The sequence below is a fragment of the Monodon monoceros genome, unplaced genomic scaffold (genome assembly GCF_005190385.1).
Source record: "Monodon monoceros isolate NGI ecotype Baffin Bay Population unplaced genomic scaffold, NGI_Narwhal_1 Super_Scaffold_12, whole genome shotgun sequence".
In the NCBI taxonomy this organism is placed as follows: domain Eukaryota; kingdom Metazoa; phylum Chordata; class Mammalia; order Artiodactyla; family Monodontidae; genus Monodon; species Monodon monoceros.
Genome location: NW_021703768.1, coordinates 109,123,640 through 109,146,613, shown reverse-complemented (window position 1 = coordinate 109,146,613; position 22,974 = coordinate 109,123,640). Strand labels below are relative to the sequence as shown.

At 37.6% G+C, this 22,974-nt stretch overlaps 1 protein-coding gene across 5 annotated transcripts in view; it reads left to right on the top strand.

Annotated features, from left to right (window-relative positions):
- The window catches only part of RAPGEF6 (Rap guanine nucleotide exchange factor 6), a 221,043-nt gene extending 198,297 nt beyond the window's left edge, over nucleotides 1-22,746 (top strand). For 4 of the 5 annotated variants that reach the window (XM_029219185.1, XM_029219186.1, XM_029219187.1 and 1 more), the window contains 7 exons: nucleotides 2,385-2,605; nucleotides 7,880-8,071; nucleotides 10,686-10,820; nucleotides 15,932-16,160; nucleotides 17,748-18,250; nucleotides 20,336-20,650; nucleotides 21,276-22,746. In XM_029219185.1, coding sequence (XP_029075018.1) covers nucleotides 2,385-2,605; nucleotides 7,880-8,071; nucleotides 10,686-10,820; nucleotides 15,932-16,160; nucleotides 17,748-18,250; nucleotides 20,336-20,650; nucleotides 21,276-21,301 — 1,621 coding nt within the window. In that variant the 3' untranslated portion in view covers nucleotides 21,302-22,746. Of the gene's footprint in view, nucleotides 1-2,384; nucleotides 2,606-7,879; nucleotides 8,072-10,685; nucleotides 10,821-13,301; nucleotides 13,870-15,931; nucleotides 16,161-17,747; nucleotides 18,251-20,335; nucleotides 20,651-21,275 lie in introns of those variants that run through there. The other variant, XM_029219189.1, reaches the window with a different exon arrangement.
- Nucleotides 22,747-22,974: the final 228 nt, after the last annotated feature.

Here is a 22,974-nt window from a genome sequence, read left to right as displayed (position 1 = left end):
GTAGATGAGCAAAAAAGAAGAATTTTGCTCTTTTAAGATTATGGTGAATCATTAAGTTAGATGCTTTTATATTACATATAAGAAGGATTTTTTGTGAGCCACTTACTTTGAGTCTTGTCTTATTTGTGGTCTTTTGTTTTCTGTTGAAGCTTGGTGAACTTGAATTTCCTTCTGCTTTCTTCCTTCTCTGTGTTTCTTCTGTGTTTTCTTCTATACTTGACATTTATGTCTTGGTCTTTTCTGGTTCTTCTCATTGAAGATAGAAATTGATTCCTAACGTTACTGTTATGAAGAAGAATACTTGAACAGTATATCTTAGTGGGGATTTTGGGGTGTTTGAATGACTTATGTAACACATTCACTGTTTATTTATTTAGCTTTAGGGTTGCTTTGTATGATGTTTGCAGGCACTAGATATTTTTGTTTTTACATCAAAGCATTTTGAAAGCTTAGAAGACATTTGTCATTTATCATGAGATTTTCACTTATTGAAATTTTGTATGTATCCTGAATTTCTGGACACTTTTTTATATCAGCTTACATAAAATTATTAAATACTTGTATTCAAATTTGCTCCTAAATATTGGGGCTTGATTTTACTACATTTCTTTGAATCTGAGGCATCATCAGTTGTTGGGACCACTGTTGTTTTATGTACCACGAAGAAAAGTCACTGCAGTACCTTCTTAACACTGAGAATTTTTTAACTTGTTAAAAGAGCTCTTATATAAACTTAGGTATGTGTTTTTATCACATAAAACCTTTTTGCATTCATAAAAAAGAAAATATAAAATTGGTTTAGGTCCTTCTAAAACTTCTTCGTATTTAGAATATGAATTTTCTGAATCGCTTTTAGGGTTATTAGTTTCTGGGGGTTTTTTTTCCTCACACAGTATTGCCTTTTGTGCTGTCAAATATGTTGGTAATGCCACACTTCTTAAAACAAGCCATAAAAGAACAAAAAACTGCTGGTGCTGGGCTCTTAGGTTGGCTTTGCAGATGTTTAGGGCTAACTTCCTTTTGACACCTGCTTTGGGAATGTTGTTGAACTTGTTAGATTCACTACATCCTTATAATCATTTGGTTCCTGGAGGTTAAGGGAGTAATTCACTAATGCCATTGGATTTTTTCCAAACCACTCTGAAAGTTTAGGAGTTTCTGCATATGTAAGTAGCAACAACCACATCACAGTTTCTGCCTGACCAGTAGCAATTGAAAGTTGCCATCAAATGTAAGACACACTCTTTTAAAGATCTTAAAATTACAAAAGAAAAGTAACATTTTTTACAACTTTATTTCACTTAATTTATAATGAAAACATTAGGATTTTAGTTGTCTGTTTTAAACGGGGTATGTGAGCACGGAAAAAAACAAATTGTTTTATGATTGTGGTATGTGTATTTAGAATATCTTTGGGTAATTGGGAGGCTAACTTAGAAGACCCATAGATATCCTTATTATTTTAGAATTGGCAACTGCCTTTAAAATAAAAATTGTCTAGAACCTTGTGTTTGCTATCCTTGTTACAAAGGACAAATAGCATTGCAGTTCCTGTTTTCCAGTGGTTCTAGATGTGGTTATTATAGAAAGAAGCCTGCCAAAAAGAGTACAGTTGGATGTGAAGCTATAGCTTGTTTCAATTGTAGTTATTCCTACCCAGCTTGTAGTTTCATCACATTTAGAGGCATTGCAAAAGAAAGATCCCATATCCCCAGTCCAGAAGCCACATATTGCCCAACCATTTCATATGTGAGTAGAAGCATTGAGTAGCTTTTTATTGCATTTCTGATCTCTGACTATATTGAATTGAGTATAAATGGTGTTATTTTTCTTACTGGTTGTTCTATTTGAATTTTGGTTAAAATCTGGTTACTGGTAAAATCGGTGAGCATGCTTGGAGTGGGCCAGCTATATACAAGAATGGTGATGGTGATAGCATGTCCAAAGCAGCACGTACAAGCAAAGCTGCTCTAGAAACTCCCCTGCTGAAGAATCCTGGTGCAGAGATCTGGCTCAGGGTGGACTTGTCCTGAACTAGGCTCTTGCCATATCTTCGGAGTGTGGATGGCCATAGGGCCAAAGGAATGCTTATACTTGTCACAGTTGTGCCATGGGTTGCAAAGGCACCAAACACAGGTCTGATGGAATTTGTTGCTTTGGGGGGAATTGTTAACTTATTCTTTTGAATTCTGAACTTTGCTGAATCTGAAAACTCAGAACATTGCCATATGTGCCATATTACTTTGCATTAATGCTCTTCATCTTTTAACTCATTTGCATCAGCATGCAGTTGCATTAACAGAACAGAATTCTTTTAATTTTCAGTCTGCCATACTTAATTCTCATCTTTACAGCCCCTTATTGTGATCTCCATCTTCTTACAGGTCACTGAGTCAAGGCAGCACAAATTCAAACATGCTGGATGTTCAGGGAGGTGCTCACAAAAAAAAGGCACGCCGTAGCTCTCTGCTTAATGCTAAGAAGCTGTACGAAGATGCCCAAATGGCAAGGAAAGTGAAGCAGTATCTTTCCAGTCTGGATGTAGAAACAGATGAGGAGAAGTTCCAGATGATGTCATTGCAATGGGAGCCTGCATATGGTACCTGTAAGTATAAGTTTTCACTTACGTGACACTAAACAGCACAACAAAATAGAAGTTTGTTGCTCTAGTATTATCCTGAAGTCCCAAGAAAATTAACTTTCACTCACAAAAGTTTACTGACATACCTCAAGCATCATGTGATCATGTTAATCAGATACTGAATTCTCATCCATTCCTGATGATTACTCTGTGCAAGAAATGGAGTGATATAGTTCTTTAAAAAGCATTTTGAAGTCTTCTTATAAAAAGCGAAACATTATAGAGGAGCCCTTCTCTTCGAGAATGTTCTGATCTTCATCCCTAAATGAAGAGTAAAATAAGTGAAAAATTTCTCTTTCCTAAAAATTTTGCAGATAATATCATTTACCAACTGAAAAAATACAATAAATTTAATTAATATACTGTTAGAGATAATAGGTGTATTATAGGCATCAGTAAATAAAGTAAAACAAGAAAAATTAGACGTATTCTAATATTTATAAATAGAAAATATGATGAACAAAATAGAGCCTATTCTCAATACTGTTTTTTTTTTTAAATTAAGTACAAACAATAGAATGTATGTGTCTCTGGGTCAAGGAAATCATGAGTTGTAAAAGCAGAGATCAAAGATGGTAAAATATATTGTGTTTGTTATAACAACAAAATAAAGATGATTGTACTTCCATTATAAGTGAGTATTATCTATCTATATATATGATTAAATATTACACCAGTAAAAATCCCAGCATGATGTATAGAACTTGATTAAGTGTTGACAGAATATATGAGGGGGAAGGTTCAGTTTTTCTATTTCTGTGTTCCTAATTGATAGAGGGAAATTGTAATTATCATGGGTTGGCCCTGAAATTGATAAATGATATAGTATTCACATAGTAATCGAAAAAGTATGTCAATAGAGTAGAAAAGATAAAATGGAGATACAAGTATTGAGTTTAAAATTCAGATTCACAGTGAATTTTAAAATGTAGGGTAATGAGCCATTCAGTAAGTGTTGTTATAAAAACAGTATCTTGAACACTTTTACCAATAGGAAAATGAATGGGTTGTGATGAAAAGAACACCTACTAAAGGATGGAGACAGAGTTTGGGTCTCATTTATTACCATTTGAACAAGTTTCTCTTCATCTTAGATCTCTTGTTTTCCTAATTGTAAAAGTCAAGCAAGTATTGGTACTGTGTTTTATCTCAGATTCTTTCTACATCAAACCTATTAAATTAAGAGAAAGAAATAAAATAATGAAAGCTATCAGTTACTGAGCGCTCTCTATATGCCAGCAACCGTGCTAAACACTTTTATAAACCTTGCCATTTACTCCTCCTCACAGCAGTCTGTGAGGTGTCCAGTATTGGTATTGTGCAGCATGTATTACAATGGAAAAAGAACTCACACAGATATCAAGACACTGGAGAATAGTTAAGTACACTGCTTCCTTATCAATACAAAGAATGATATATGGCTGTTAAAAATAATAAATGTATATAGACTTGGAAAGTATCTGGAAAAATTTCTTACCACCTGGTGGGATATCAGGAAGTGTCTGCTATGAGAAAATGGTACATGTCAAAAGTAAAGACTGAAAAGGTATATAGAATCTTCAAATTTTATTCATGTTTTAAAGTTCAAAGCCATATACACACTTATTAAATATCTCTGACGCGGCTTTGAATGATCATCAAAATTATTTTTTCCCAAGTAATGCAGTATAGACTTCATCATCTTATGGTTACTGAATGCAATTTATTATTCCTGCTTTTGTCTGATAAAAGGTTGGGTTTTTTTGTTTGTTTGTTTGTTTTTTCTTTTGCGGTACGCGGGCCTGTCACTGTTGGGCCTCTCCCGTTGCGGAGCACAGGCTCCAGATGCGCAGGCTCAGCGGCCATGGCTCATGGGCCCAGCCGCTCCGCGGCATGTGGGATCTTCCCAGACTGGGACATGAACCCGCGTCCCCTGAATCGGCAGGCGGACTCTCAACCACTGCGCCACCAGGGAAGCCCGAAGGTTGTTTGTTTTATCTTTTGTTTTCACTGTCTGCTTTTCTTTGTTTCCTAAATATGATTTGGAATATTCAGAAGCATAGAAACCTTTTTTATGCTTTGCTCATTGTTAAAACTTTGAGGCCTAGGGACTTCCCTGATGGTCCAGTGGTTAAGACTCTGCTTCCAATGCCAGGGGCCTGGGTTCGATCCCTGGTTAGGGAAGTAGATCCTACATGCATGCCGCAACTAATGCCGCAATGAAGATCCTGCACAAAGATCCTACACGCGACAACGAAGATCCCGTGTGCTGCAACTAAGACCCGGCGCAGCCAAATAACTAATTTAAAAAACTTTTTTGACTCCTAGAAAGATCCCACATACCAACCTCTGCGTTCTCTCTCTCCTCCCCCCACCACGCATTCACACACACCTGCGATACCTTTCTCCTCTCACACCCACCTTAGACTTATCTACTTCTTTTTTCGTAACACTAAATGGTGTCTCGCTACCATTGATTTTAATACCGATTTAAAATGAGAAAACCTGTGGGTCTTTCTTAAACTGAAAGTTAAACTGTTTTGTGAAAATTTAATTCAATTCATGTTGCTTTATTTTAGTTTGAGAGTCTTTGATTTTTATTGCATGATTGATTTTTAAATGTTTAAATAAATTCCAAACCCAAATAATAGTTGATTGCCAAACATTATAGAATTTGGTTCTTCATAATAAGTATATATGTGTGAGTTTTGACACTCTCCTGTGACCTCTTTTTTTATATTCAAAGTAGTCTCTTGATTTTTTTCTTTGTACTATGGCAACTATTAAAATAAGATGTCAATACGGAATTGATTAGTGTTGGGGCGAAAATGTTTCATGGCTCTAACCAAAAGTTGGTAACATCTTGGATTCAGTCAGTTGATGCGCTACTGCCTATTATCCCCTAGGAGCACTTTGCTTTGACTTTTTGAGATATTCTTATCACCCAAAATATTCTCTACGTTCTAAAAGCATAGTAGCTAACTATTGTAGCTGTGCTGGGACAGGTTAAACACTTTTATCTTGGTGTTTAAAACAAAAATATCATGGAGTATTGAGGTTGGACCTGCATTAAAACCACCCTGAATAACTGCCTGAAGAATTAAAAGTACTAAAAATACTACCTGAAGGAAGAAGTTTTTTCTTTGGACTATAGTATTGATTTTATACAGAGGAGGCAGCTTTTTGTTTCTTAAGTCAGAGTTCTTAGTTTTTTGTTTTGTTTTTGTGTTTTGTTTTTTTTGTGGTACACGGGCCTCTCACCTCCGTGACCTCTCCTGTTGCGGAGCACAGGCCCCGGACGCGCAGGCCCAGCGGCCATGGCTCATGGGCCCAGCCGCTCCGCGGCATGTGGGATCCTCCCGGACCGGGGCACGAACCTGTGTCCCCTGCATTGGCAGGCAGACTCCCAACCACTGCGCCACCAGGAAAGCCCAAGAGTTCTTAGTTTTTAATTCTGATGTGCATCTTCAAGTATACTAACCATCCACTTATAAATATCTCTGGTATTCCTATGTGTAGCTGTTGAAATAATTTCACTTATTCAAAAACTACCTGTTAAGCTTCTGTTTTCTATCCATCACTGGACACACAGGGATATAGTAGTGAACAAAGTACCAACAGTCCTTACAATCATGTTAGTTATAGCCTTGTGGGGGGAAGAGACATTAATTGATTAATCTCACAGACAATTGTATTGTTACAGTTATCAATGCTGTGAAGGAAGGATACAGGATGCCTTGAGAACATAAAATGGGATCTAATCTAGTAGCTGCAGAGTGTGGGTTATTAGGGAAGCTGGATCATGCACGGTCTAATAGACCTTGTTTTAGGGATTTGTGTCTTTATCCTGAGAGCAGTGGCAAGTCATCTAAAAGTTTGTGTAGGGCATTTGGAGAAGGAAAGTGGCACGATAGGGCTTCCCTGGTGGCACAGTGGTTAAGAATCCGCCTGTCAAAGCAGGGGACACGGGTTCGAGCCCTGGTCCGGGAAGATCCCACATGCCACGGAACAACTAAGCACATGCGCCACAACTACTGAGCCTGTACTCTAGAGCCCTCAAGCTACAACTACTGAGCCCGCATGCCACAACCACTGAAGCCCACGTGCCTAGAGCCCATGCTCTGCAACAAGAGAAGCCACTGCAGTGAGAAGCCCATGCACTGCAACGAACAGTAGTCCCCCCAGCTCACCGCAACTAGAGAAAGCCCACGTGCAGCAATGAAGACCCAGCGTAGCCAAAAATAAGTAAAATAAATTTTAGAAAGAAAATGGCGTGATCAGATTTTCATGATGGAAGAGTCATTGCACTCTTGTATGGAGAATGGCTTGAAGGCATGCTAGAATTATTACAGTGAGGGGAGTATTTCAGTAGTATAAATGAGAAGATGCTAGCCCTTTGGGTTCCAAGTGCTTTTGGGCTTTGGTGCACACATGGCTAAGTTCAGCAACCCCACCATGAACAGCAAATCCCATACATGGCACAGAAATGGCATTAAGAAACCCTGATCACAAAGCTTTGAATCTCTGAAGGGGGTGGACTCCAAGTTCCTGAGGAACATTAGGTTTGCCAAGAGGCACGACAAGAAGTACCTGAGGAAGATGCTGGCCAAAAACACCAAGGCCATGAGTGTACCTGCCAAGGCTATATAGGCTCTTATAAAGCCCAAGGAGGTCAAGCCCAGATTGCGAAGGGCAGCAGCCACAAGCTCAGTTGACTTGACTACATCACTCCCCCCAGGCTCAGGGAAATGTGCTCATTCCCACATCCCCAAGGGTCTCAGCCTCCGCTGGCCAGAGGCCAAGGCTCAAATCAGGGCACAGGATGCAGCTGCGACTCTGGCTCTGGCTCCCAAAGGTGGCCTAGGCACCAACAAAGGCTCTTCTGTCGCCGATATGAAGACAGAAGGACTGATGTGACCCCTGGGGTATTGTCTGCATGGGACAGGTGTCATCCTGTGTTATTTGTAGAAATAAACGTGAGGCAGGGTCTGTCAAAAAAAAATAATATAAATGAGAGGATGGCCATTAGGATGATCGTGCAGTTGGAGCTAATTAAGTCTATTATCTTAATTTAGGGAGTAAAATTAACTTAATTCTACAAAATTTTTGAAACAACATAATACATGAAATTTTTGTTAGGAAAATTAATCTTTTTTGTGTTAAAAATAGGTGGTTTTAATGAGCCATGTACTATTGTCAGTGGTAATAACCTTGCCTTAAAAAGTGCAGAATTATGTATTTCTTACTCTCTTCTATTAGTGACCAAGAATCTAAGTGAGAAAAGATCAGTCAAGTCATCAGAAATGTCTCCAGTGCCTGTGAGGTCAGCTGGCCAAGCAGCTAAAGCCTATTTGCATCAGCCCCACAGAGTGAGCCAGGTGCTTCAGGTGCCAGCTGTAAATTTGCACCCCATCAGGAAGAAGGGACAAGCAAAAGACCCTGCCACACTGAGTGAGTATTCACAGTTAATATTGCATTCATTTAATTGAAATTTTCAGGCGAGTTAGAATGGAAAATAATTACAAATATAAATGCTTTGGAGATCAGCTGTTGTAGTTTGTGTAATATAATCAGCACTCATGAGTCAAAAAATGCTTCATTTTGCCTATAGGTGCCTAATGCTTCATTTTGCCCTATTCAGTGACTGCATGCATATTTTAAATATTGATGTTGGAATTCCTATAATCATATCAGCCAGAAACGTACAGCAGTATATTTGGGTACCAAGGGCTTACTGCATTTAGTGGTGCATTTACTCAATTATCTAATGCAGATGCAGCCTATGAAATTGCTGCATCTGAAAATAATGAAATTGCTTCTTTCTAAAAAAGACGGTTTGTTGGTTTTTCATTAATGACCACTTCTGAAAACCTAGCTTGGGGACAAGAAGCAAGTGTAAAATATATAAGTGTAGACCATGCTTTTTTTCCTCTGTTAGGCCATGTAGATGTTGTCCAAATTACTTTCATTTGTTGTTTTAACAGTATCACTATTTTAGCTTTCAAATGGGAAGCTAGATTAGATTTGGTCCCTAACATTATTATTTAGTTCATGCATTATACATAGGACATATTCAGTAGAACTTTGTGAATTTAATTTGATACTGTTTTGAAATCCAAAGTTGAATAAAAAATGCCCTTTCCTTTGCCAGATTTTCAGTCTGGTGTTACATTCACACAACAGATAACATGTATGTGTTCACTATTATGCCAGGAGCATGTACAGGAGCATGTACATAACATATAAAAGATGTACATAACATATTATGCCAGGAGCATGTACAGGAGCATGTACATAACATATAAAAGAACAAAAGAGGGAGAGCTTTTAGGGTAGACAGAAGTAAGATAGTGCTCCAGAGAAGGCCTTTTGGAGACAACACCTAAGCAGAGTCTTAAAGGTTGATAAGGAAGGAGATAATTAGGCAAAAATTCCAGAGAAGTTGCTTCAGGCAGAAGAATTTGATATCTACAAGGAGCTACAGGCAGTTTGCTGCCTCTGAGGACAAAGCTGTAGAGTGTTGAGAAACAATAATAATTAATGCTAACACTTATGGAGCACTTACTGAATGCCAGACACGGTTCTAAGTGCTTTACTAACTTTATATATTATGTTCATTTAATCTTCATAATAAACCTAAAGATAGATAATACTCTCATTCTACATAGGAACCATAGAATGTCTAAGTAACTTATACACCACGAGTAAGAGATGGAGCTGGGAGTTGAGCCCAGGTTACCTGGCTCAAAATCCTTACTTTTAACACAGTACTAAACAGTGTCCCAGGATGAAGAGAAGTGAAGTTACAGACATGCCAAAATTATAACATGACATGCTAGAGGAAAGTTGTCAGTGGGTAGCTGTTAAAGCAGTTTGAGCAAGGCAAGATTATGGTCTAGTTTATGTTGGAGGAGGTCTGTAGTAGGAAGGGCTGTGAGATTGGAGATAGGGAGCCTTAGTGGAAAGCTGATGTAGCAACGGGAAGTTGCCTAGAGCCTGATCTAGTTTGGTGTCTGTGGAAATGAGTAGAGAATTGGATGCAAAATGGGTGAAGTTGATTTTGTGGTAGGAGTGAGACATGGGACAAGTCTAGCTCTGATTTCTTACTTGGATGTCATCACTTGAGAGGCAGTGTTATTTGTACCAGGTAGCTCTCTTCCCTCTTGCTCTAATATGACTATTATTTATGTGATAAATATATTTATATTAAAATGGCACTTAATTAAGAGTAGTGTTTGTATACTGTGTTTTAAATTTTTTCAGTATCAAAGGGCTGCTTGTTACTATGCTGAGTACTCATCAAAGTTGGGCTTACTTTACTGGTTAAAAACAGTGTCAATACCTCTTTGACATTTTTTCGAGAGGATGTATTTAAAAATACCAGGGTATTTGAAAGCATTGCTAAGTTTGACCTATGCTAAAAAGGACCAGCTGTTGGACAAGAGTGATGATAGAACTTTGCAGGAATGTTTCCAGTGGGCTCCATACTATTTTGCTATAAGTTCATGATTCTTTCTGTTGTCTACTTATCTCCTGTAGTGTGAATTTAGTGCTCTTGAAAAGGGCTGGACTGGCAGCCCTGCAGCTTCTGTATACCCACAGCACAGATGCACCACAGGTAGTGACAGTGCCAACATCCCTACACTGCCCCTGCCACATGCCTCGCCCTGACTTGGAGAGGCCACCTCTAGAGGGCAGGGAAGAGTTTGAATCCATGCCTTCTCTATTAAGATTTCCAATAAGTGTGTCAGTTGTGCAGGGTGGGACACTGTACTCAGACTGTTAAATCAATATCCCTTATGCCACAAAACAAACAAAAAGCTATTATAATCTGATCTGCGCTGACTGGCTGAATGTGAACAAATATCCTGGAGGTGAGAATCTCTGTATGCCATTACCCAGTCATTTAGTCCCCGTTTGTCATGTATACATTTCAGTTAACCACACTAGCAGTTAACCACACTGGCCATTGTGCATCATGACTTTAGTTATATAGTAATTTAGGCAACTGCAGACATTTTAATTGTGAAGTGATACTTATTTGCTTCTTTGATTTTATTTTTAGGTACAAGTTTACCTCAGAAAATTTTAGGAACAACTGAAGAAATAAGTGGTAAGAAACATACAGAAGACACTATTTCTATGGCATCATCCTTACATTCTAGTCCTCCTGCGTCTCCTCAAGGTTCCCCTCGCAAAGGTAAGATAAAATAGTTCAAGCTAGTTCTTGTTACACCAAACAACATTACATGGCACATATTTTGCTTTTGGTCTATGGTAATAATAGAAAATGTGAAGAAAAGTGTAACTGGTAATACTTCCTGAATTTTCATGTTTTGGATTGTGTTATTTATATGGTTTTCAGGTGTTAATGCATCATGGAGTTAGGACTCCTGCATTCAAAGTGTGGTCCTTCTTTGGTGGAGGACAAGTATAGATAAGAATGAAGGCAGAACTCACAGTTGTTTTGGTCTGTGCAAATTCTTGATGTTATTCAAATTACCAGTTAATTCAAACAGTTCTATGGAGTATTTTAAAATAAGAATGTCTACAAGAAATTGTTTTTAACCAACTACAAGATTTAGGAAATGAAACAGATATTTAGGATGATACATTCCTTTCTTTAGTAATGGAATGTTACTACCTTTTATTAGTCAGGATTTATAATAACCTATACAGCACCCTTGTGGATTTTTACATTTATGCTAATGTAGAACCTTTTGAATTAAAAAATCTGAAATTGCTCTTCTTTATTTATCTATGTTTTCCTAATTCAGACTGAAGCTTTTCTTTTTTTGACTAGCCTGGGTAATATGCATATAAGATGCCATTTCATGTCAGCTGCAAATGTAGCATTCTAAATAATGTGTGTGTTTCTTACATTGGCCCTCCACATTCCCCATGTACCCTGGCAAAAAAGACTCCTTAGTCATGGCATTTCACAGATGTAAAAAAGTTACATCCTTGAATAAACACAGTACAGAATGGTACATGGTCAGAGAGAAGACAAGTTAACGAATTCTAGCAGGAAGGAGAAGCTTCCAGAGCTTTCCTCAGTTCCTGTGTTCTAAGTTTCCCTCACTTTTGAAGGTTCTTTTTTATTTTTGCTGACTATGTGACAGCAGAGTGGTACAGTGATGCCAGGCCTTAGTTTGAATCCTGACTCTGTCCCTGGTGATGGCTGTGTTATTACAAGCAACTGATTTATATAAGGTCAGGTCTCCTGTCTATAAGATGGGTTAGGGACCACCTATTTTAGGACCTTATTTAAGGATTAAATGAAATAATATCTGTAACACTTGAGACGTGGTGAGTGTTTAGTAAATCAGAGTTTCTCCTCTTCTTCCCTGCTGCCACTCCAGGGCAGTATAACTCCATTACTGACCCTCTTCACTTAGCTGAGACTGGCTAGAATTTTCATTCAGGTTTTACTAAGAAAAGCTTAGTAAAAATCGAATAGGACATATAAAAGTATACATAACACAGGTTTCCGTTCCTGTTGTATACAGCTCATATATGATTTGGGAAGGCACACAGATATCTTTCATCTCTTTACTATGTATGTATCCTATCCAGAGTACCCTTTATCAGGTCCCAAGGATTGGGGCTGGGAACAGTGCCTATTCACACAGATGGTCCAGATGAACAATGTCCATACGCTCTTAATGCTCTTTCAGGAACATCTTTACACCCTCCAGAGGTCCCATTATAGACAGTTCTCTAACCAAGAAACTTAGTTGAATTGGATTTAGTGTTTTATGGGTCATTGTGACTTGTGGGAAGAGGTGTTAGGAACAGGAATTTCCCCATTGCTCTTATTCCAAACAAATGCATTTTAACCACTGGAATAGAGAAGTCTTTTTTTCAGTATGTGACCAACAGTTGACCATGATGTTTATAGGTTTGTGAGCCTGTCATAGTCATGTTTTGAATCCTTAGAAATCTGACAAAATTCTTTTCTTCAAAACTATTTCTGCTTGTTTATTTCCATAGACAGGTTTTTGCCAGTGGTCCGTGATTGAACAAAAATGTCATTAAACTAAGAGTATGTTATTAGAATCTGTTTCTAGTTCTTGCTATACTTTGGAATAGTTCTTTGTTTTCTAACAGTTAAGATAAGCCTACGTTCGCGATTTTTAAAAGGAGAATTTAAATAAGAAAGAACTGAAAAAGTGAGACATCAAGAGGCCTTAACCTTTATCTTCCCCAGTGCTTCAGGCAGGCAACTTCTCTGCCTTGTAGAGAAAATAGGATCAGAAATTGTGCTTTATAAATACATCTATTGTATATACTATTTATATGTCCTATCTGATTTTTGCTAAGCTTTTTCTTAGTAGAATCTACCTGAAAATTCTAGACATAGTTACTTTGAGAAATAATTCTGGTTATTTGCTACTCTTGTCATATTTTGGCTTATGATTTTACCAGCTTGGGTTACTTTCAACAATTTTTTATTACCAGCTTATTCTGATCAAGGTAACCTTTCTCCTGTGTTCTGTCTTGTTTATGCTATATAGTAGAGTCTCCATGCATTAAAAAATATGTTGCTAGATTTCAATTTTTCAGATATTGTCAAGATGTTAGAATTTTTTAATAGTGAAATGTTATAAAACCAGGCTAATTGTGATTCATTGGAAAGAATTAATTGACCATGACAGGGTTTTTGCATCTCTCCCTCCAGTTGGCAGTATCATATCTGATCACAGCATCCTGCTGCGCCTCTCAGGGTCTTCCTCATCCCCTCCCCGTGAGTCCAGCACCAAGATCAGTGGCCACAGCTGCCCCGGAATAGGTGGGGTTTACTTGCAAAAGAAAATCCAACAGATTACCAGGAGCACAGCCAAAAGAACAGACAGGACCGAGAAGGCCACTGAGGAGAATAGAGACAGGACAAGTTGTGAGACCACAGCCAGAAAAAGAATGACATCCCCGTTTAGAAGATTTAGGGAAAGAACTCTTTCAAGGGAGAGACTAGCCAACAGCAAAAAAGAGGACGCAGATCTCAATCAAGCTACAGAAAGCTGTGAGAAAGTGAAGGATGTTGGAAGCAACATCAAAGATGAGAAAGGGAATGACATCTTCAATTCAAATAGCCGAGGCAACAGTAACACTTTAAACTGCTTCTATACGCGATTCAAGTCTAAAAGGAGAAAGACACTCTGATGAAGTTCCTTACTTTATTTTAGTGTGAAATTTGTTTTCATTTATTAATGTAAATGTAGCTTAAATTAAGTCATTTGTCAAATAAGGCTCAGATAGACAACTTACTAAAATACTATTTATGAGCATTTTATGATTAGTGTTACAGGTCCTCCAACAACAAAATCATATCCGTTTAAAGTGCCTTATTTGTACATATGTTATTTTGCTAATGTTAGTAAACTTAATACTCTTGTTTTCTGTAGTTGGCTTTATTTCCTGCTGGTAGCAGTTGGGTCTGTGAGTGCAATAAGTAGAGGAGGCTTTTTAGGAACCAGTGTTTACTTTTACATTAAATCCCCCAGTAACAATCTGATCAGAACCTTTGCCTCAGATAATTGTGTTGCTATCTTATTATTGCAACTACTTTACAAGCTAAAGTGAAATGTTTGGAAGGCAAGAAACTGTATCTTGTCCGCATAAACTTTTTTATATCATCCACTTTTCATATATACTCTGATCAGAGGAGGGAGGAGATAGTCTAACATAGCAGGTTCAAAAACATCTGGGAAACTTGTTAAAAACTTACTGTGTCCCACTGCAGACCTTGTAAGTTTGAATTGCCAGAAATAGGCCCAAGAATGTGTATTTTAATAAGCCTTCCAGGTGATTCTTAGAGTTAATTATATTTGACAAGTACTGATCTAACAGACGTAAGAATGAAATTATTTTTAAAACAGTAAAGCAAGCCTATCCCCCAGGATAAAAGAACAATGACTTTTTCTTTTGAGGAGGAATTTTTGAATTTTTTTTAGTTTATTTACCACATCCATTTTCTTGGTCCTCTTGAAAATTGACCGATCACTTCATGAAGGGCACTGAGAAATAGCAGTGATCCCAAGATCAGAGAACTGGGGTAGGAGTCGAGAGACTGACTTTCCTTGGCTTGTCCTGTGCCTGGCACAAAAGCCAAATGCAGATCACACATTTTCTGAGTCTTAATTTTTGTTTTTGAAATAGTTAATGACACTAATTAATAAAGTTATTATTCAACAGTTTTTTTGTAATAACTTGAGCTATATGTGAGTCTAAAGCCTATAGTTCTTCTTGAGATTTCTAGGAATGGACCCAAAGGTCATGCACCTAATCAACCTCATTCTTCTCTCAGTGAACAAGAAGATAATTGTTTACTTCTTTGAGACCTACTCCTTGCTGGGATTACTACAGCATTTTCTTTATTTCTCAACAAAAGAAGTTTGGTTACTTTTCTAACAGTTACCCAAACAGACGATTGTGTACATTAACTATCATGCTGCAGATTTGTTTTTGGAACCTTCCACCTTACTCCATCTCCACCCCTTCATTCCAGAGAATGCTAAAGAAAATCTCTCTAGCTATATCTGCTGTGCAGTAAGTCATAGAGCAATTTAAAACAGGTAGATGCTGCGTTTTTTCATGTTACATTCTTGTAAATCTGTCAGTTCAGCTGTTTAATGTAATGTTCTGCTAAATTGGTGAAGAAAAAGGAAACTAGGTATAAGAGTAAGTCCAAATCTAAAACAATTTATTTAAAAATACTAAAACAATGGCTTTTAACTTGAGGCAAGACTTCTTAGGTGACAGAAGCAAAATATCTAGGGTATATGCAGTTTGAAAAAACAAAAATAAAATTCTTTCCCTTGAGTCCTGACTCCCCTTACATACCCCTTACATACCCCTGCCTCGAGGTGGTGTTTACCCCTGACCTCGAGGTCAGGCCTTGAAATATTTATATTAATCAAAGGGGAGGGTACATAGGGTTAAAAAGAAGTTGAGAAGTTCAAGTTTAATGTTTTGTAATATATTTAATGCCTCTTGTTTTATTAAATGCTTGTAGCTATGTGAGAGCCTGGGGCAGATTTACCTTTGAACTAGTTTTCTCAGTAATACTGGGTTTTGACTTTCTATTTCTTGAATTTGGAATTAGATTGGTGCCGTGTGGGTAGGTAGGTGAATGGATATGTAAAGGAACATGTACAGAAAATCGGCACCATTACATCTACATAGATGGAAATTGACATTGATAGTCACTTTATGTTTTGTTCTTTTTATATTTTTCTTTGTCCTCTCCCTGACCCTCCCCACTCCCGTTCCTTTGTTTTGTAGTTTGATCAGTTGTCTTCTCTCATTCAGGTTATACACTTATACCATCAGCTAAATCTGACAACTTGTCTGACTCCAGCCATAGTGAGATTTCTTCACGGTCCAGCATTGTGAGCAATTGCTCTGTTGACTCCATGTCTGCAGCTCTACAGGATGAACGGTGTTCCTCCCAGGCTGTGGCAGTCCCTGAATCCACTGGAGCATTTGAAAAGACAGAGCACTCCTCAGGGATAGGAGACCATAGTCAGCCTGGCCCTGGGTAAACATCCTTGCCTGTGTTCACATCACAAAACCCAAGCCGAGTGGCCACTGCAAGCATTGCTCCCTAATTTGAACGTAAAACCACCCCCACCAAAGGAGTAGTTGAAAGAACAGGAGAACCAAGCATGTATTCTCTATACTGAATGTGCAAATAAGTACAATTTTGAAAGATATGTGGGTGCTCATTTTTTAAGTGTTACTGGATTCAAGTAACTTACATCATGTATCTTTTCGATCAATAAGAACTCAAAGTGAAGATGCTATTGGTAGGTGGGAAGTAGTTCTTGCATTCTAGCTATAAGGTTAGAGATTGCTCAAAAAGAGTGTGTAATGGGAAGTACCCTCAGTGCTATACACGTTGTAGACAGATTGGGAGAGTAGGACTAGTCCTTGACCCTTACTCTCTCAAAGTATGATTTGGAGAATAAGAATTATCAGCTAGCAAAAAGTCAATTAAAAAAAAAAGTTAACTCTAAATTTCTATTTAGAATCAGACAAAATGGAAATCTTCAGAAAGCACTGAGAAAGTTGATTCTAAACTGATACTGTTAAATCTGGTACACTTTAATATGAAATATTTAAGATATAGTGAAGTATTATCACCATACTTGTAAGGGTTTCTAAACTATGGTTCTCTAGACCGGGAGTCAACAAACTTTTTCTGTAAAAGTTAGATAGTAAATATTGTAGGCATAGCTGGCTGTAAGCTCTCTGTTGCAGTTGCTCAACCCTGCTATTGTTGCATCAAAACAGCCTTAGACAATTTGTAAACAAATGGGCATGCTGTGTCCCAATAAAACTTTATTTACAAAAACAGGTAGAGGGCTGGATTTGCCCTTGGGCTCTAGTTTGCTGATCCCTGCTCTATATGCTCTGTACTATAAATCAGGGAGTCACAAACCTTTTGGGGTGTGGGCAGGTAAAGGCCCATTTAAAGGAGTACATATTTTAGGCTTTGCAGGCTGTATATGGTCTCTGTCTCAAAATCTTTGGAGTATTTTGTTCCATTTTGTTTAAACCCTTTAAAACGTAAAAACCATGCTTTGCTCAAGACCATAAAAAAACAGGCTGTTCGCTTGATTTGGTCCATGAAACTAAGTTTGAGAACCCTTGCTATAAATGATAGAATTCATTTAGTAGTAGGTAATTGGGGAAGTTGCTGTTTCCTTGGTACCTCAGAGACACTGAAAAATAAAACATGGTTTCTGTAATTGAGGATTCTTAATTCTGTGTGCATGGAGAGAATCTAGTGTTGCATTATGTTGACCAAGAATGAAAACGTATACTTAATTTTATTCATTTCAAACCTCATCCTTCATAATAATTCAAGAAAAATTCTGAGGAAGCCTTTTAAGTATTTGAGTTTCTTCAGTGTATGTTTCGAGCTAAGTATTAACATTAATGCCAGTACAAGTTTAGTGATGATTGATTACAATGTCATTTTTTTCCAGAAGGTTATGTTGGCATTAAACACTTGTGATGCATGTTCTGTAGTCTCTTGTAGGCAGTAATACTTGCAATGGACTGAAGAAATTGTTTCCATTAAGCCAGTAAATTACTTTTAATTGTGTATCTCCAATTTTAGGTGGACACTCTCAAAGCCATCACTAATCAAGAATTTAGCTGTCTCATCTTCTGTGAGCAATGATGAGATTTCTCACGAGCATATTATTATAGAAGCAGCTGATAGTGGTCGTGGAAGTTGGACTTCCTGTTCAAGCAGCTCCCATGACAACTTCCAAAGCCTTCCAAACCCAAAAGGCTGGGATTTTTTGAACTCTTATCGATATACCCATTTGGATGGTCCCATAGCTGAAGTTGAACCCACTGACTGTGAGCCCTGTACCTGTCCTAAAGGCTGCTCTCGAACTTGTGGTCAGTGTAAAGGGAGCCTAGAGACTAATCAGATGAGGCAGAGTTGGGCTTCCTCTAGTTCTCTGTCTGATACATACGAACCAAACTATGGGACAGTTAAACGGAGAGTGTTGGAGAGCACCCCAGCTGAGTCATCTGAAGGCTTGGACCACAAGGACGGCATCGACCCCGTTTATAAAACTGTTACTTCGAGTACAGAAAAGGGCTTGATTGGTAAGTTGTGTGTTCTTTGTCATATCTGTGGCATTTAGAATTTAAGTGGTAAAGTGACCTTGGCCCAGAGTTTTATTCTTGGGAAATTCCCTTCTCTAATCTCTCTTTCCTCCCTCCACATGCAAATTATTTTCAAAAAGTTCATGATTTCTCAAGAGCTTTGGGGCAGATATTCAAGCCATTTGAAATGAAAAAGCTGACATGCAGGAAGTTAATAAGGGGGACAGGTTTATATGTCTTGTTTTGCTTTTGAGATCTTTTTGGTTTTATTAAAATATTACTGCATTACTGTGCAGCAGTAATAAAGGGATTATTCTCTTTGCCACCTCATAAATTGTTTGGACCCTAGTTGCTTTTTGCATACATGGTAGAAACTTTGAATCTGATACTACTTTTAGGTAGTACAAGTGGTGGAAAAAGTGTGATAAAGAAGTCCAAAACAGGGACTTCCCTGGCAGTCCAGTGGTTAAGACTCTGCGCTTCCACTGCAGGGGGGGGCATGGGTTTGATCCCTGGTCAGGGAACTAAGATCCCACATGCTACGTGGGGGAAAAAAAAAGAAAAAAAAAAGACCCAAACATTTTTCATTATACCCTCCTAGCACATATCATGGGTGTGCCAGCTTCTGTTTGTGGATTCCGTTCTAACCATGCACAGCTTTCTTGGTGTATTCTTTTAGTATTTGGCCGTCAGATACATTTTTTTCCTTATTCTTGAGTTTATATAAGTACTTAGATATAATAGCACCTGTGGTTTTTTTTTCATGTGGAGTGACTGTACTTTGAGTCAATATTATTATAATCAACTCTTTATACTATATTCGTGATGTCAATTTAAACTACTAAACATAAGAAGGACACGTGCTTTTTTTAGCATATTTTTTACTTGTCAAATTTCATTATAGGTTGGATTTTTTAGTTCATTTTTTTCCAAGGATTTTTTATTAAAGCCTTTTAGGTAACTGTTATATGGATATACAAGCACGTGTGTGCAAGGGTGTAAAATCTTTCTCTTCTTATCCATTTGGGAAAATAGATTAAAAAAATTTTTTTTTGTTCATTTCTAGATGACTCTGGGCAAATCACTTAACATTCTTCATTCTTGTCTTCTTTTCACAACCTCTCCACCCCCTCCCCACTCCATTCTCCTCAGATGGGAATGGAAATCCTTTCTGACCTTGATACTACATGCAGATTTTACTGGTAGAGTTGTAGAAATTTCAATATGGGCAAACTTGATTCTCTAAGGGGAGAATTTAATGATCCTTTTAAATTTATTCTTCTTGTATATAGATAGTGTTTGTATTTTAAAAGTTACTTACATGATCAAGATACTCAGAGCCATTTGTCCTGTGAGTCTTGTGGATTGGTCTTAATTTCATGGAACTTCCTTTTTAACTTATTTCTGATGTTTTTTTGAAGCTTTGCCTTAGACCCAGGGTGTACAAACTTAGGGCAAAAGATTTTAAATCACCATTATTTTTAATGTCCACTGAAAATCAGAGAAGCTTAATTTAAGATGGATTTCCTAAAATTATGGCTTTTCTTCTCACTTAATTACAGAGCAGAGGTTAGGAATAAGGTCCTTGAAGGAATTAGTTCCTCCTTAAAGTTGTTTATATGCCAGCACTGACGTGAAATAGCCCTTAAGTAGAGGGCCTAAATGTCATTTCTATGAAAATCCCCCCATTTAATAGAGTATAGATGTTCAGGGTGAATTCTTAAATGTCTCTGACTCATTCAACTTTGGGGCTGGTATTCCTTGAGGAATTTGTCACACACTTCTGTGATTTGTGGTCTGACCTATGAAAGGAGGAAGCTTGTCATCAATGTCATCTCCTTCAACTGTCTCATTCTATTTAATGTTTGTAAAACCCAATGTAATTTATGTATTTTAAAAACAAGTTTAAATATCAAGTTTATTAAGCTTATTAAAAGTGTTTTTAACCTGCTGCCATTGTGTTCAAATATATTCACTGTGTCCCTTTTTAAGTTCTATTTTGTCATTGTAATAAGTTTCAGTATGTTTTTTTTTTCATTTCTTATATTTTTCATTAACATTTCCATTGCTTATTTTTCATGCCAGTGTACTGTGTCACCTCACCCAAGAAGGAGGATAGGTATAGGGAGCCACCTCCCACTCCTCCAGGATACATGGGGATTTCTTTAGCAGACCTAAAGGAAGGACCCCACCTACACCTAAAACCTCCAGATTATAGTGTGGCAGTGCAGAGGTCAAAGATGATGCATAACAGCCTCTCTAGACTGCCACCAGCTTCTCTCAGTAGCAACCCTGTGGCCTGTGTTCCATCGAAGATCGTAACTCAGCCTCAGAGGCATAATTTGCAGCCATCCCATCCTAAACTAGCAGATGTGACTGACGCAGATAGCGAAGCAGATGGTATGTTGACAAACTACCTTAATGGCTCTTAAATGAATTGCTAAACACATTGAATGGTCTTTGCTCTGGTATTTCACATAATCAGAAATGTTTTCTTTAACTGCTTTAGAAATCTCTGTTAAAAAAGAAATGACTAAATACGATGGTGTGTTTTTTGTAAATGGAGAGGGCAACCTGATTGTATTTAATAGCAGCTCAGCGTAAAAGGATAATTTTAAGAGGAGGCACTTGACATTGGTAGAGTTGTGTTTTACACTAATGCACGGACACTTGAAACTCCAAGTATCAAAATGTCAAATTATCTGAAATCATGCTGTTTGATAGAGTTCCTCTTATTAGCAGAACTCATGACCAACTTTGCAATTTTGGCAATAAATGAATTTTATCCTTCTAAACAATCTAGTAATAAAGTGGTTAAAAAGCAGTTCTGAATTCCAGTTGATTGTCAGCCTTCATTGTGATCAGAACTCAAAAATGTCATTACAATAAAATCTGGCCTTTGATGGGATATTTGAGAGGATTTCTTTGTTGAAATTGACTAACTTTTTAAACAGATAACTAGATTGTTAGTTGATCTTCATTAATATGCTGACCTACCACTTAACTGTGTTTCTTTTATTTTCAGAAAATGAACAGGTTTCAGCAGTGTAGCCTTTGGATTGACCTGATTGAAGTCTACTGAAAGTCACGGAGGAAGGAGCGGGCAGAACCAACTCACAATTCTGCAGGCTGTTGCCAACAAATAGCTCGCTGCTCCTGCTGCTAACCCAGAGGTTTTAATCCCTGTACTCTGAGCAATGAGATAGCCCTGAATCATGCTTCCTTTCATTTAATCCCTGCAGATGCATAGTTTCCTCAGCTATGGATGTTGTGCCTGGATACCAGTCTTCGCTTTGCACACCAGACCTGCCTTGGGACCACAGTTACTAGAACAAATTCAAACTCGAGTCCTCCCCATATATATCACTATAGATTTTCCTTTAACATGTTATTTTTAAGATAGTAGTAGTGGTAGTATTTTCAAGCCATAGCTTGGGTTAACAGACAAATTCAGAATGTCTGCCAATACCAAGGATATTTTTATGTATTTGAAAAGTAACTTATTATTTGAAGTTTTGTGGTTTTGTTTGTATTTGGGAGCTCTTGTTAATTGATGTTCATGTTTGAGGCCATAAAACTGTCTCTGATCTGACCAAACTGAAGCCATCTTTACAGGATGATATGTTTGATCTATACAGAGATGTAACCATCTATAGCACCAACGAAACGTAGGGTCTCAGTTTGAGTGGAACAGGAATCCCTTTGCTGTTGAGGTGTTAGGAAGGAGAATACTGCCATCTGCTGGTCAGGATTTGGAAAGCCAAATGAAGCTACCACAGGGTCCTAGCAGTCTCTTGGGAAAAGGAAGGGGTATGATGGGGTGTGTAGCAACCCTAATTTCCAAAGAATGAAATGTTTATCTTACTTAACATGTATACCAACTGAAGTGAAAGCCATTCTCTGTCTAACTGTAGCTATAAGTATAAATCCAGTAAATAGAGAATGAGTTCTAGACAGTTCTACTCTGTAGAAACCCATACCTAAAATTTTTCACAACTCAAATATGGAGTTTTTTTAAAGGACATGTTATCTTTGGCGGTATAGTCATGAAGATCAATTTAGCTTTATGCGGTGTTCTGCAGCACCCACCACCCAACCCCCATCTTACAGCACAAGGCTGTGTTTAATCTTCATAAACCCTGCAGCTCCCAGTTGCCTGCAGGTAAAGCTCATTAGCACACCAAGGTCTATAATTGGTTGAAAATTTTGTGGGGGAAAGAGGAGCTAGAATTATGGAAGTGATTATTTCTTGGTTTTCACTTTAGGCCTTGAGAGGAAGGAGACATATATATTTAACAGCCTTTTGGGCGTGGCACTCTTAAGTATTTAATTAAAATTTCATTGACTATTTACTGGATGAGGTAGACTTTCCGTATTTAAAAAAGATTAAGTATGATGTTTTCTACATCTTAAGTTTAAATTTTTTCATTTGTTTTTTAGTGTAAAGGCAAGTGAAAGGTTAATAAACTTCTGTGACTACCAAAAAAAAAAAAAAAGCCAAAGCTATTAATGTGTACTACCCAAATCAACTTGGAGCCAAAAATAGGTTTACTTCTGAATGGTTATCCGTATGTGAATTTATAGGATTTAGTTGGCTTATTACTTCCTTTTGAAAAGTTCTCATTTTTTCCTAGCTCTCTTCCTTCTCTCTGTCATCCTCCTATTTCCTTCATTTTAAAATCATAAATCAGTGCCAACTGGTAAATGGCAGTAGTCCATCTTTT